The sequence below is a fragment of the Microcaecilia unicolor genome, chromosome 2 (genome assembly GCF_901765095.1).
Source record: "Microcaecilia unicolor chromosome 2, aMicUni1.1, whole genome shotgun sequence".
NCBI classification, from domain to species: Eukaryota; Metazoa; Chordata; class Amphibia; order Gymnophiona; family Siphonopidae; genus Microcaecilia; species Microcaecilia unicolor.
Genome location: NC_044032.1, coordinates 367950096 through 367965194, shown reverse-complemented (window position 1 = coordinate 367965194; position 15099 = coordinate 367950096). Strand labels below are relative to the sequence as shown.

At 47.5% G+C, this 15099-nt stretch overlaps 1 protein-coding gene across 2 annotated transcripts in view; it reads left to right on the top strand.

The window, feature by feature from the left end:
• Window positions 1-15099, top strand: part of INTS10 (integrator complex subunit 10) — a 328250-nt gene that overhangs the window by 121716 nt on the left and 191435 nt on the right. For both annotated transcript variants that reach the window (XM_030194553.1, XM_030194554.1), the window contains exons 8-9: window positions 10355-10524; window positions 10768-10901. In XM_030194553.1, coding sequence (XP_030050413.1) covers window positions 10355-10524; window positions 10768-10901 — 304 coding nt within the window. The remainder of the gene's footprint in view (window positions 1-10354; window positions 10525-10767; window positions 10902-15099) is intronic.

The window sequence follows — 15099 nt, the reverse complement described above, 5'->3', positions numbered from 1 at the left end:
CCGGGTAAGCACATTTTTTATTACTTTGTTATTATGGCTTGATGTTTGTTTATGAAAATTGTAATAATGTGAGAGTGTTCATGTCCATTTATCCATAATTCTCAATGGTGCTCATTTTCGAAAGACAAAAACATCCAAATGTGTGATAAAGCAGCAGGTGGGTGTATTTCTTCTCAATACGTCCAGATCGATATATTTGTAACCTATTTTTTCATACGTTTTTCTATGCACTTCATAATCAGTGCGTCAAAATCTCAAGGGGGCATGTTGGTGGCGGAATTAGGGTGGGCTTAGGTCATTCCTAGCACTTGGACCTTTTATAGCCTTAATAGAACAAAACTAAAACATCTAGGGTTAAACTTCAACGTTTTGATCTGTACCTGGTTTTAGAATGAATAACGCACAAAAAGGTGCCCGAAATGGCCACTGGAGGGAATCAGGGATGACCCACCCCCAGTGGTCACTGACCCCCTTCCCAAAGATGTGAAGAAAACTAAAATAATCCTTACCAGCATCTATGACAGCTTCAGATGTTTTAGCGAGTTCTATTAGAGCAGCAAGCAGGTCCCTGCAGTAATGTAGTGGCTGGTTTGGAGGGCTCAGCAGACAAGATACGAGGGTTAACGGTGACATGTGTCCCTGGGAACTTATATTTAAATTCCACATCAGTGCCTCCTAGGGTGCCCCATTACTCGCCTGTGATGTTTGTGTGGCCAGTCTACTAAGATTGCTGGCTCCTCCTACATCCCAATGAGTTGATTTCGTGTATTTTCCACATGGACTTTTTTTTTTTTCCGAAAATTGATCCAAAAAGATAAATGCACAGAGCACAAAACAATCTAGCGTGTGACTAATTTTGAAAATAAAATGTAGACTTTTTTGCTGTTTCGAAAACGGTTCTATTTCCTATTAGGATTTGGGAGGTTTAGGACAAACTCCCAGATTCTGTATATCGCCGCCCGCCTACCGCCTGTCATAGACTTAGCCCGCCCGCCCGCCTACCGCCTGTCGTACACTTAGCCCGCCCGCCTACCGCCTGTCGTACACTTAGACCGCCCGCCTACCGCCTGTCGTACACTTAGCCCGCCCGCCTACTGCCTGTCGTAGACCTAGCCCGCCCACCTACTGCCTGTCGTAGACCTAGCCCGCCCACCTACTGCCTTGCGCCTGTCGTAGACTTAGCCCTGCCGCGTACTGCCTGTCGTAGACTTAGCCGGCGCCTTCTGTCTGTCGTAGAGTTAGCCCGGCCGCCTTACGCCTGTCGTAGAGTTAGCCCGCCTGCCCACCTTGCGCCTGTCGTAGAGTTAGCCCGGCCGCCTTACGCCTGTCGTAGAGTTAGCCCGCCCGCCCACCTTGCGCCTGTCGTAGACTTAGCCCGCCCGCTCGCCTTGCGCCTGTCGTGGACTTAGCCCACCCACTCGCCTTCCGCCTGTCGTAGACTTAGCCCACCCACTCGCCTTCCGCCTGTCGTAGACTTAACTCGCCCGCCTTCCTCTTGTCGTAGACTTAGCCAGCCCAGCCGCCTACCGCCTGTCGTAGACTTAGCCAGCCCGGCCGCCTTACTCCTGTCGTAGACTTAGCCAGGCCACCCGCCTTACGCCTGTCGTAGACTTAGCAGCCCGCCCGCCTTCGCCTGTCGTAGACTTAGCCTGGCCGCTTTCCGCCTGTCTTAGACTTAGCCCGCGGGCCTCCTGCCTGTCGTAGACTTAGCTCGCCCGCCTAGCGCCTGTCGTAGACTTAGCCCGCGGGCCCTCCCGCCTGTCGTAGACTTCGCCCCAGGAAATGCAGCTCACAGCAATACGTCATAGAGGGGCTGACCGAGAAGTCAATTCGAATTGTTGATCCTTGAGACCTGCTATTTAAAGTCTTGTCATTTGTCGGAATGATGTGTGAATGGCAAATGGAGAAAAGAACCAGGTAAGCACATTTTTTATTACTTTGTTATTATGGCTTGATGTTTGTTTATGAAAATTGTAATAATGTGAGAGTGTTCATGTCCATTTATCCATAATTCTCAATGGTGCTCATTTTCGAAAGACAAAAACATCCAAATGTGTGATAAAGCAGCAGGTGGGTGTATTTCTTCTCAATACGTCCAGATCGATATATTTGTTACCTATTTTTTCATACGTTTTTCTAAGCACTTCATTATCAGTGCGTCAAAATCTCAAGGGGGCATGTTGGTGGCGGAATTAGGGTGGGCTTAGGTCATTCCTAGCACTTGGACCTTTTATAGCCTTAATAGAACAAAACTAAAACATCTAGGGTTAAACTTCAACGTTTTGATCTGTACCTGGTTTTAGAATGAATAACGCACAAAAAGGTGCCCGAAATGGCCACTGGAGGGAATCAGGGATGACCCACCCCCAGTGGTCACTGACCCCCTTCCCAAAGATGTGAAGAAAACTAAAATAATCCTTACCAGCATCTATGACAGCTTCAGATGTTTTTGCGAGTTCTATTAGATCAGCAAGCAGGTCCCTGCAGTAATGTAGTGGCTGGTTTGGAGGGCTCAGCAGACAAGATACGAGGGTTAACGGTGACATGTGTCCCTGGGAACTTATATTTAAATTCCACATCAGTGCCTCCTAGGGTGCCCCATTACTCTCCTGTGATGTTTGTGTGGCCAGTCTACTCGATTGCTGGCTCCTCCTACATCCCAATGAGTTGATTTCGTGTATTTTCCACTTGGACTTTTTTTTTTCCCGAAAATTGATTCAAAAAGATAAATGCACAGAGCACAAAACAATCTAGCGTGTGACTAATTTTGAAAATAAAATGTAGACTTTTTTGCTGTTTCGAAAACGGTTCTATTTCCTATTAGGATTTGGGAGGTTTAGGACAAACTCCCAGATTCTGTATATCGCCGCCCGCCTACCGCCTGTCATAGACTTAGCCCGCCCGCCTGCCTACCGCCTGTCGTACACTTAGCCCGCCCGCCTACCGCCTGTCGTACACTTAGCCCGCCCGCCTACTGCCTGTCGTAGACCTAGCCCGCCCGCCTACTGCCTGTCATAGACCTAGCCCGCCCACCTACTGCCTTGCGCCTGTCGTAGACTTAGCCCACCCGCCTACTGCCTGTCGTAGACTTAGCCGGCGCCTTCTGTCTGTCGTAGAGTTAGCCCGGCCGCCTTACGCCTGTCGTAGAGTTAGCCCGCCCGCCCACCCACCTTGCGCCTGTCGTAGAGTTAGCCCGCCGCCTTGCGCCTGTCGTAGACTTAGCCCGCCCGCTTGCCTTGCGCCTGTCGTAGACTTAGCCCGCCCGCTCGCCTTCCGCCTCTCGTAGACTTAGCTCGCCCGCCTTCCTCTTGTCGTAGACTTAGCCAGCCCAGCCCCCTACCGCCTGTTGTAGACTTAGCCAGCCCGGCCGCCTTACGCCTGTCGTAGACTTAGCCAGGCCACCCGCCTTACGCCTGTCGTAGACCTAGCCCGCCCGCCTTCCTCTTGTCGTAGACTTAGCCAGCCCGGCCGCCTACCGCCTGTCGTGGACTTAGCCAGCCCGGCCGCCTTATGCCTGTCGTAGACTTAGCCAGGCCACCCGCCTTACTCCTGTCGTAGACTTAGCCCGCCCGCCCGCCTTACGCCTGTCGTAGACTTAGCCCGCCCGCCCGCCTTCGCCTGTCGTAGACTTAGCCCGGCCGCTTTCCGCCTGTCGTAGACTTAGCCCGCGGGCCTCCCGCCTGTCGTAGACTTAGCTCGCCCGCCTACCGCCTGTCGTAGACTTCGCCCCAGGAAATGCAGCTCACAGCAATACGTCATAGAGGGGCTGACCGAGAAGTCAATTCGAATTGTTGATCCTTGAGACCTGCTATTTAAAGTCTTGTCATTTGTCGGAATGAGGTGTGAATGGCAAATGGAGAAAAGAACCGGGTAAGCACATTTTTTATTACTTTGTTATTATGGCTTGATGTTTGTTTATGAAAATTGTAATAATGTGAGAGTGTTCATGTCCATTTATCCATAATTCTCAATGGTGCTCATTTTCGAAAGACAAAAACATCCAAATGTGTGATAAAGCAGCAGGTGGGTGTATTTCTTCTCAATACGTCCAGATCGATATATTTGTAACCTATTTTTTCATACGTTTTTCTATGCACTTCATTATCAGTGCGTCAAAATCTCAAGGGGGCATGTTGGTGGCGGAATTAGGGTGGGCTTAGGTCATTCCTAGCACTTGGACCTTTTATAGCCTTAATAGAACAAAACTAAAACATCTAGGGTTAAACTTCAACGTTTTGATCTGTACCTGGTTTTAGAATGAATAACGCACAAAAAGGTGCCCGAAATGGCCACTGGAGGAAATCAGGGATGACCCACCCCCAGTGGTCACTGACCCCCTTCCCAAAGATGTGAAGAAAACTAAAATAATCCTTACCAGCATCTATGACAGCTTCAGATGTTTTAGCGAGTTCTATTAGAGCAGCAAGCAGGTCCCTGCAGTAATGTAGTGGCTGGTTTGGAGGGCTCAGCAGACAAGATACGAGGGTTAACGGTGACATGTGTCCCTGGGAACTTATATTTAAATTCCACATCAGTGCCTCCTAGGGTGCCCCATTACTCGCCTGTGATGTTTGTGTGGCCAGTCTACTAAGATTGCTGGCTCCTCCTACATCCCAATGAGTTGATTTCGTGTATTTTCCACATGGACTTTTTTTTTTTTCCGAAAATTGATCCAAAAGATAAATGCACAGAGCACAAAACAATCTAGCGTGTGACTAATTTTGAAAATAAAATGTAGACTTTTTTGCTGTTTCGAAAACGGTTCTATTTCCTATTAGGATTTGGGAGGTTTAGGACAAACTCCCAGATTCTGTATATCGCCGCCCGCCTACCGCCTGTCATAGACTTAGCCCGCCCGCCCGCCTACCGCCTGTCGTACACTTAGCCCGCCCGCCTACCGCCTGTCGTACACTTAGACCGCCCGCCTACCGCCTGTCGTACACTTAGCCCGCCCGCCTACTGCCTGTCGTAGACCTAGCCCGCCCACCTACTGCCTGTCGTAGACCTAGCCCGCCCACCTACTGCCTTGCGCCTGTCGTAGACTTAGCCCGGCCGCGTACTGCCTGTCGTAGACTTAGCCGGCGCCTTCTGTCTGTCGTAGAGTTAGCCCGGCCGCCTTACGCCTATCGTAGAGTTAGCCCGCCCGCCCACCTTGCGCCTGTCGTAGAGTTAGCCCGCCGCCTTGCGCCTGTCGTAGACTTAGCCCGCCCGCTCGCCTTCTGCCTGTCGTGGACTTAGCCCACCCACTCGCCTTCCGCCTGTCGTAGACTTAGCTCGCCCGCCTTCCTCTTGTCGTAGACTTAGCCAGCCCGGCCGCCTACTGCCTGTCGTAGACTTAGCCAGCCCGGCCGCCTTATGCCTGTCGTAGACTTAGCCAGGCCACCCGCCTTACGCCTGTCATAGACTTAGCCCGCCCGCCTTCGCCTGTCGTAGACTTAGCCCGGCCGCTTTCCGCCTGTCGTAGACTTAGCCCGCGGGCCTCCCGCCTGTCGTAGACTTAGCTCGCCCGCCTACCGCCTGTCGTAGACTTCGCCCCAGGAAATGCAGCTCACAGCAATACGTCATAGAGGTGCTGACCGTGAAGTCAATTCGAATTGTTGATCCTTGAGACCTGCTATTTAAAGTCTTGTCATTTGTCGGAATGAGGTGTGAATGGCAAGTGGAGAAAAGAACCAGGTAAGCACATTTTTTATTACTTTGTTATTATGGCTTGATGTTTGTTTATGAAAATTGTAATAATGTGAGAGTGTTCATGTCCATTTATCCATAATTCTCAATGGTGCTCATTTTCGAAAGACAAAAACATCCAAATGTGTGATAAAGCAGCAGGTGGGTGTATTTCTTCTCAATACGTCCAGATCGATATATTTGTAACCTATTTTTTCATACGTTTTTCTATGCACTTCATTATCAGTGCGTCAAAATCTAAAGGGGGCATGTTGGTGGCGGAATTAGGGTGGGCTTAGGTCATTCCTAGCACTTGGACCTTTTATAGCCTGAATAGAACAAAACTAAAACATCTAGGGTTAAACTTTAACGTTTTGATCTGTACCTGGTTTTAGAATGAATAACGCACAAAAAGGTGCCCGAAATGGCCACTGGAGGGAATCAGGGATGACCCACCCCCAGTGGTCACTGACCCCCTTCCCAAAGATGTGAAGAAAACTAAAATAATCCTTACCAGCATCTATGACAGCTTCAGATGTTTTAGCGAGTTCTATTAGAGCAGCAAGCAGGTCCCTGCAGTAATGTAGTGGCTGGTTTGGAGGGCTCAGCAGACAAGATACGAGGGTTAACGGTGACATGTGTCCCTGGGAACTTATATTTAAATTCCACATCAGTGCCTCCTAGGGTGCCCCATTACTCTCCTGTGATGTTTGTGTGGCCAGTCTACTAAGATTGCTGGCTCTTCCTACATCCCAATGAGTTGATTTCGTGTATTTTCCACTTGGACTTTTTTTTTTTCCGAAAATTGATCCAAAAAGATAAATGCACAGAGCACAAAACAATCTAGCGTGTGACTAATTTTGAAAATAAAATGTAGACTTTTTTGCTGTTTCGAAAACGGTTCTATTTCCTATTAGGATTTGGGAGGTTTAGGACAAACTCCCAGATTCTGTATATCGCCGCCCGCCTACCGCCTGTCATAGACTTAGCCCGCCCGCCCGCCTACCGCCTGTCGTACACTTAGCCCGCCCGCCCGCCTACCGCCTGTCGTACACTTAGCCCGCCCGCCTACCGCCTGTCGTACACTTAGCCCGCCCACCTACTGCCTGTCGTAGACCTTGCCCGCCCACCTACTGCCTTGCGCCTGTCGTAGACTTAGCCCGCCCGCCTACTGCCTGTCGTAGACTTAGCCGGCGCCTTCTGTCTGTCGTAGAGTTAGCCCGGCCGCCTTACGCCTGTCGTAGAGTTAGCCCGCCCGCCCACCTTGCGCCTGTCGTAGAGTTAGCCCGCCGCCTTGCACCTGTCGTAGACTTAGCCCGCCCGCTCGCCTTGCGCCTGTCGTGGACTTAGCCCACCCACTCGCCTTCCGCCTGTCGTAAACTTAGCTCGCCCGCCTTCCTCTTGTCGTAGACTTAGCCAGCCCAGCCGCCTTACGCCTGTCGTAGACTTAGCCAGGCCACCCGCCTTACGCCTGTCGTAGACTTAGCCCGCCCGCCCACCTTCGCCTGTCGTAGACTTAGCCTGGCCGCTTTTTGCCTGTCTTAGACTTAGCCCGCGGGCCTCCCGCCTGTCGTAGACTTAGCTCGCCCGCCTACCGCCTGTCGTAGACTTAGCCCGCGGGCCCTCCCGCCTGTCGTAGACTTCGCCCCAGGAAATGCAGCTCACAGCAATACGTCATAGAGGGGCTGACCGAGAAGTCAATTCGAATTGTTGATCCTTGAGACCTGCTATTTAAAGTCTTGTCATTTGTCGGAATGAGGTGTGAATGGCAAATGGAGAAAAGAATCAGGTAAGCACATTTTTTATTACTTTGTTATTATGGCTTGATGTTTGTTTATGAAAATTGTAATAATGTGAGAGTGTTCATGTCCATTTATCCATAATTTATCCATAATTCTCAATGGTGCTCATTTTCGAAAGACAAAAACATCCAAATGTGTGATAAAGCAGCAGGTGGGTGTATTTCTTCTCAATACGTCCAGATCGATATTTTTGTAACCTATTTTTTCATACGTTTTTCTATGCACTTCATTATCAGTGCGTCAAAATCTCAAGGGGGCATGTTGGTGGCGGAATTAGGGTAGGCTTAGGTCATTCCTAGCACTTGGACCTTTTATAGCCTTAATAGAACAAAACTAAAACATCTAGGGTTAAACTTCAACGTTTTGATCTGTACCTGGTTTTAGAATGAATAACGCACAAAAAGGTGCCCGAAATGGCCACTGGAGGGAATCAGGGATGACCCACCCCCAGTGGTCACTGACCCCCTTCCCAAAGATGTGAAGAAAACTAAAATAATCCTTACCAGCATCTATGACAGCTTCAGATGTTTTAGCGAGTTCTATTAGAGCAGCAAGCAGGTCCCTGCAGTAATGTGGTGGCTGGTTTGGAGGGTTAACGGTGACATGTGTCCCTGGGAACTTACAGGTATATATAAATTCCACATCAGTGCCTCCTAGGGTGCCCCATTACTCTCCTGTGATGTTTGTGTGGCCAGTCTACTAAGATTGCTGGCTCCTCCTACATCCCAATGAGTTGATTTTGTGTATTTTCCACTTGGACTTTTTTTTTTCCGAAAATTGATCCAAAAAGATAAATGCACAGAGCACAAAAGAATCTAGCGTGTGACTAATTTTGAAAATAAAATGTAGACTTTTTTGCTGTTTCAAATACGGTTCTATTTGCTATTAGGATTTGGGAGGTTTAGGACAAAGTCCCAGATTCTGTATATCGCCGCCCGCCTACCGCCTGTCATAGACTTAGCCCGCCCGCCTACCGCCTGTCGTACACTTAGCTCGCCCGCTTACTGCCTGTCGTAGACTTAGCCAGGCCACCCGCCTTACGCCTGTCATAGACTTAGCCCGCCCGCTCGCCTTGCGCCTGTCGTGGACTTACCTGGCCCGCCTTCCTCTTGTCGTAGACTTAGCCAGCCTGGCCGCCTACCGCCTACCGCCTGTCGTAGACTTAGCCAGCCCAGCCGCCTACCGCCTGTCGTAGACCTAGCCCGCCTGCCTACTGCCTGTCGTAGGCTTAGCCCGCCCGCCTACTGCCTGTCGTAGACTTAGCTGGCGCCTAGCACCTGTCGTAGAGTTAGCCCGCCTGCCTAGTGCCTGTCGTAGAGTTAGCCTGCCCGCCCACGTTGCACCTGTCGTAGAGTTAGCCCTTCCGCCTGTCGTAGAGTTATCCTGCCCGCCTTGCGCCTGTAATAGACTTAGCCCGCCCGCTCGCCTTTCGCCTGTCGTAGACTTAGCTCGCCCGCCTTCCTCTTGCCGTATACTTAGCCAGCCCGGCCGCCTACCGTCTGTTGTAGACTTAGCCAGCCCATCCGGCCGCCTTCCGCCTGTCTTAGACTTAGCCTGCGCGCCTTCCGCCTGTCGTAGAATTAACCCGCCCTCCTATTGCCTGTCGTGGACTTTGCCCGAGGAAACGCAGCTCACAGCAATACGTTAGGGTTTGGGAGGTTTTTAATTAGCAGGTGCTGCACCACAGGCAGCCATCAGGCATTGGCTGTTGTGGGCTCTGCAGCCGCTCCTGTCGCCTCTCACGTCACTGGCCCTGTAGGACGACCCCAGAGGAGTGCAGCTACGTGAGGGGCGAGAGAAGCGGCTGCAGAGCCCACAGCCAATGCCTGATGACTGCCTGCGGTGCCGCACTTGCTTTTTAAAAACATTTTTGGTGCTTTAAATATCTATTTTTGTTTTTGTACCAGCTGCTGCTGCTGCTCAACAGGAGAAGCAGCAGGGGCCGGAAATGGGAGCTGGTGCTGCGTGTTTCATGGGAGACTTGGTAGGTCTGTGTTGGGTGGGTGGGCCTGGATGGAAAGAAGGGATAGAGAGAGAGACACCGGATGGAAGAATCGGGAGATGGGGGTAGACGGATGGAAGGATGGGGTGAGAAAGGGGGAGATGGATGAATGGATGCAGAGAGAAAGGGGAGAGAATGGAAGGATGTGGAGAGAGAACGGACACTGAACAGAAAAGGGTAGAGAGAGAGACACTGGATAGGAAGCGGAGAGAGACATTAGGTGGAAGGATGGGTAGAGAAAGAGGGAAGACGCTGGAATGAAGGGTACGGAAAAAAAAGGAGACACTGGATGGAAGGATGCAGAAAGAAAGAGGGGAGACATTGGGAGGGGGTCCTGAGACCAGAGAGGGGGAGGGGGTTCTGAGAGGGTGGATGGAGGGGGTCCTGAGACCAGAGGGGAGGGGTGGTCGAGAGGGGGTCCTGAGACCAGAGAGGGAGGGGGGGTATTTCTGTCACACACACACTCTGTCTCTCACAGTCAGTGTCTTTCACTCTCTCTCACACACTGTCTCACACTGTATCACATTCAATCTCTATGTGTCACACAGTCACTCTCAAACACTCGATCTCATACACTCTCTCGGTCTGACAGAGAGTCTGTGTATCGCACACATACTCTCACACTCTATCTGTCTCACACACACTCTCTCTTACACACTCGCACCCACACTCACTCTCTATCTGTCTCACACACACTCTCTCAAACATACACACTCCGAGGAAAACCTTGCTAGCGCCCATTTCATTTGTGTCAGAAACGGGCCTTTTTTACTAGTATTTTTATAATAAGCAGATCACCTAAGGTTTTTTGAAATGTTTCTTTCCTTACCATCTGTGCATGTAACAAGTAACAGTGTATTTGATTTCTTTTTTTCTCTTTTAGAAATTTTGTCGATGTATTGCACAGAATGAAGGATCTTTGCCGATACATTAGTAACTTTGAGAATGAAGCCCATGCCAAGTATAGAAACCAAGTAGTATATTCTGTGCTGCTGGTCTTCTTTAAGAATGCATTCCAGTATGTGAGCGGTATACAGCCATCTCTCTTCCAAGGTTTGTTCAGTATGGGACTTAAACTCTAGAGTTTGAAATTCTAAACTGATTATTAGTTAAACACCATGACTGATATTTTTTTTTTTGACATATGAATCCGATTTATTCAGGTTATTCATTCAGAATATATATATTTTTTCTTGTATTGGTGTAAAGGTTTTTTGCCTATGAAAATATAGAGATGGGTTAAATAAAGGTTTTATTTATAAAAGGGCAATTCTTAAAAGTTATTCTTTATCTTAGGACCAAATGCTCCAAGCCAAGTACCACTGGTGCTTCTGGAGGATGCATCCAATGCCTATGTTGACGTGGAGATTGAACGAAACAAGCACATACACAAGAAGCGGAAACTAGCTGAGACCAGAGAGAAAACCATGGTAATCTGTGCCTCCAGTTTTCTTTTTTCAGAGTGAAGAGTGCAACAAAAGCGCATGCCAGGGACTTTGAAAACACTACCCCAGTGCAATTGAGGCAGTACATTTGAACACTGTACCAGTGTGTTACTAAAGCTGAATACATATCAGAGTGGGGGAAGGGACAACCTGTGGTACACAGTCTTGCCTTGAAGCTTAATTCCATGGGTATGTGCTATCTCTATAGGGTTGGCAGCATATTGCTTCCAATTGTTTGATTTGGTAGCTCTTATTCTGTTAAAATGTTTTTACTAGGATTGTTTTTCAGACTATCATAATATACAGACACTGGAAATAATTGATTTCCTTAGCATCCTCACCAGATCAGTCAACTTGTTATCTGTGCCCTAAAGGGTATGATGCAGCCTTAGCTCCTCAGTATTTCCCTGTCTCCAACAAATGGTGATGGGGAAATCATGTAGCTCTTGAACTGGCTTGGTCAGGACTTCTTCTGGGTCAGTAGAGTAATTGGGTTTCAGTAGAGCAGGGGGGTAGCTATTGGCAGGGCTTGAACTTGCTAAGGGTAGGATTACTCAGAGGAATCTAAGATCCTCCCTCCCCTAACTTCCAGTTGTGACCACAAGAGAGTTTCCTTTACATATTCCCTCCTTTGCCTCTGCTAGGTTGAATGCTTTACAGGATTGCTTCTCAGCCCAGCCAGGTGGTGCTGGTGGCTCCAGCCTTGCCCAGGAGGCCTTGGTTTGCGGACTTTTGTCTGTTTCCAGGTCGAGCAACCATTTTGGCTTCCTCAGGAGAGAAGTCTTTTATTATAGGGCCTGGTGATCATGTAAGATCCGCCTCCCTTTGGTCTATGACTTGATTCTTGAGTAGTCACTGATAAGGCGAAAAGGTTATTCATTGGAGGTTATTTCCATATTACTACATGCTAGGAAGTGGTCCACTTCAGCCACCTATGCAAGCGTTTAAAAAAAATTAATTTAGAATTTTTTCAAATATGTTAAATATAAAAAAGAAATATACAGGTAAGAAAAGAAATATTCTTAAGGAAAAGCCACTAGCATTAAAGCCTTCATCAAGGGGAAACAACAGGTTCAAAGTTAAAAGAAAACTAAAAATAAAGAAATACATATTTCTCTACTTTCCCATAATAGCACTGCCTCAATTAACTAACCCTTGCCTGCTCTTAAGCATTTAATGAAGAAACAAAAACAAATTTAACCTTCTCTCTTTCTGAGAACTTCTGAGAGAAGAGGACGTTTCTCTGGTAAGTGAACACTACTTTGCTTTGTGCTTTGGGAACTTAAAGATTGGGGTTTAAAGGAGGAATTGTAGGTTAGTGTTAGGCAAAATAAAAATATAAAAAACAAATTTTAACAGCTAATCTCCATAGTCTTTTCCACTTAGTTTTAAAAGCTTGTACCACAGCATTAACAGAATCTAACAGGCACTGCAGGATCTAGTTTAGTATTAAGGGGGGAATAAAAAGAGAGAGAGAGAAAAGCAAGCATCATTAACTAGTTGACATAGTATACAAACCCTTTTCCCATAGTTTTAAACTGAAATTTTCTCTAGAAATAGGCATTTTCCCCATAGTTTTTAAACTGAAACCTTTTCTAGAAGTAGAAACTAAACAACCAAAAACTCTTGTTCTAAAAGGCAGTTATTTTCTGTTCCTTGGCTGCTGGAGAGGTAGCTCATCCAGCGACCTCAATTAAGCATTAATTGTTCTAAAAGGCAGTTATTTCTTATTCCTTGGCTGCTGGAGAGGTAGCTCATCCAGCGACCTCATCCAACAACCTCAATTAAGTGTTAATTAAGGTGTGGGGAAGTAGGATACTTGCATTGGTTGCTGAGTCAGCTGCAAAGAGCCTGTTTAAAAGAGGCCCCTTAGATTCAAAACTATATAAAGAGGAAAGGTCCCACTGAACTTTCTTTCTGAGAAGTTCTGAGAAAAGAGGACGTTTCTCTGGTAAGTGAACGCTACTTTGCTTTGTGCTTTGGGAACTTAAAGATTGGCGTTTAAAGGAGGAATTGTAGGTTAGTGTTAGGCAAAATAAAAATATAAAAAGCAAATTTTAACAGCTAATCTCCATAGTCTTTTCCACTTAGTTTTAAAAGCTTTGTACCACAGCATTAACAGATAGAATCTAACAGGCACTGCAGGATCTAGTTGTAGTCTTCCCACCCACCCCTAGGACAAATCTTCATTTATAGTCAGTTATAGTAATTACGGTAACAAGCAAGGAGTGCTCTTACAGAGTTTTAAATACATTTCATTACCATCTAAGAAGGAAACACTAAATAAATCATACAATACACTATATAAACTAAAAGACACTTTTATATCAGGCTAATATCCTTAATACTGTAGCAAGTTTTAAATGATTGAAAAACTCAAAAACAGTAAGGTGGAGTCAGCAGTCCAGCAGCAAGAGGGGTGCTATCCAGTCTTTTGCATTGAGTGTCACATGTATGATTATCCCCCAGTTGGTGAGATGTCATATGTGTGTGCCTGCTGCAAAGAGCTCCTAGCCCTTAGAGAACGTGTCCGTTCTCTTGAGGCTAGAGTAGCAGACTTGGTGGAGCTGAGGGAGACAGAGAGGTACATAGAGGAGACCTACAGGGATGTTGTAGAGAATTCCCACCTCCAGTCTGGTAGCCCTTGTGCTACCTTGGAGGAGAGAGGTCTCCTAGAAGGAGAGCATCACCCTGGTGAAGTCGGAAGTACTCCTGTAGCCAGGACCTGCCCACCAGGGGATGTACTATCCTCTCGCACCAAGGATATGTCTCCAAGTGCTGCCCGGGAAGGAAAAGTTAGGACAGCTGTTGTAGTTGGTGATTTGATCATTAGGCATATAGATAGCTGGTGGACATGAGGATCGCCTGGTGACTTGCTTGCCTGGTGTGAAGGTGGCGGACCTCACGCGTCACCTAGATAGGATTTTAGATAGTGCTGGGGAGGAGTCGGCTGTCTTGGTCATTTGGGTACCAGTGACGTAAGGAAATGTGGGAGAGAGGTTCTGGAAGCCAAATTTAGGCTGTTACGTAGAAAGCTCAAATCCAGATACTCTAGGGTAGCATTTTCTGAGATGCTACCTGTTCCACGCGCAGGGCCAAAGAGACAGGCAGAGCTCCGGAGTCTCAATGCGTGGATGAGACGATGGTGCAGGGAGGAGGGTTTTGGATTTGTTAGGAACTGGGCAACATTCTGGGGAAGGGGGAGCCTATTCCGAAAGGATGGGCTCCACCTTAACCAGGGTGGGACCAGGCTGCTGGCATCGGCATTTAAAAAGGAGATAGAGTAGCTTTTAAACTAGAAATGGGGGGAAGGCTGACAGTCGCTCAAAAGCGCATGGTTCGGGATAAGGTATCTTGCAAGGATACCTCACAAACAGGGAAGATAGGGTTTCTGGATAGTGGTAGGCCAGGTGCCCTTAAATACAACTAAAGATCTGACAAAAGATGGCAAATCAATAGTGGCAAGTACTAAGCATCATGCAACTAAGAACAACAAACATACTCTGAAATGTCTATATGTAAATGCTAGGAGTCTAAGAAATAAGATGGGAGAGTTGGAATATATTGCAGTTAATGAAAAATTGGATATAATAGGCATTACTGAGACCTGGTGGAAGGAGGATAACCAGTTGGACACAGTCATACCGAGGTACAAAGTATATCGTAGTGATAGGGTGCACCGGACTGGTGGAGGGGTAGCATTGTATATTAACGAGAGCCTTGACTCAGATAGATTACAAATTCAGCAGGACACAAACCACACCTTTGAATCATTGTGGGTTGAAATTCCATGTATAAAAGGGAAAAGGACGGTGATAGGAGCCAGGATGAGCAGGTAGACGCAGAAATGATAAAAGAAATCAGAGACACAAACAAAATGGGCAATGTGATGATAATGGGTGACTTCAATTATCCAAATATAGACTGGGTAAATGTAACATCAGGACACGCTAGAGAGGTACAATTCCTTGATGAAATCAAGGACAGCTTTATGGAGCAGCTGGTGCAGGAGCAAACGAGAGAAGGAAAAATTCTAGACTTGGTCCTTAGTGGAGCGCATGATCTGGTGAGGGACGTTATGGTACTGGGGCCGCTTGAAAACAGTGATCATAATATCAGTTTTGATATCAACCTTGAAGTATCTATACAAGGAAGTCAAATACGTTAGCGTTTAACTTTAAAA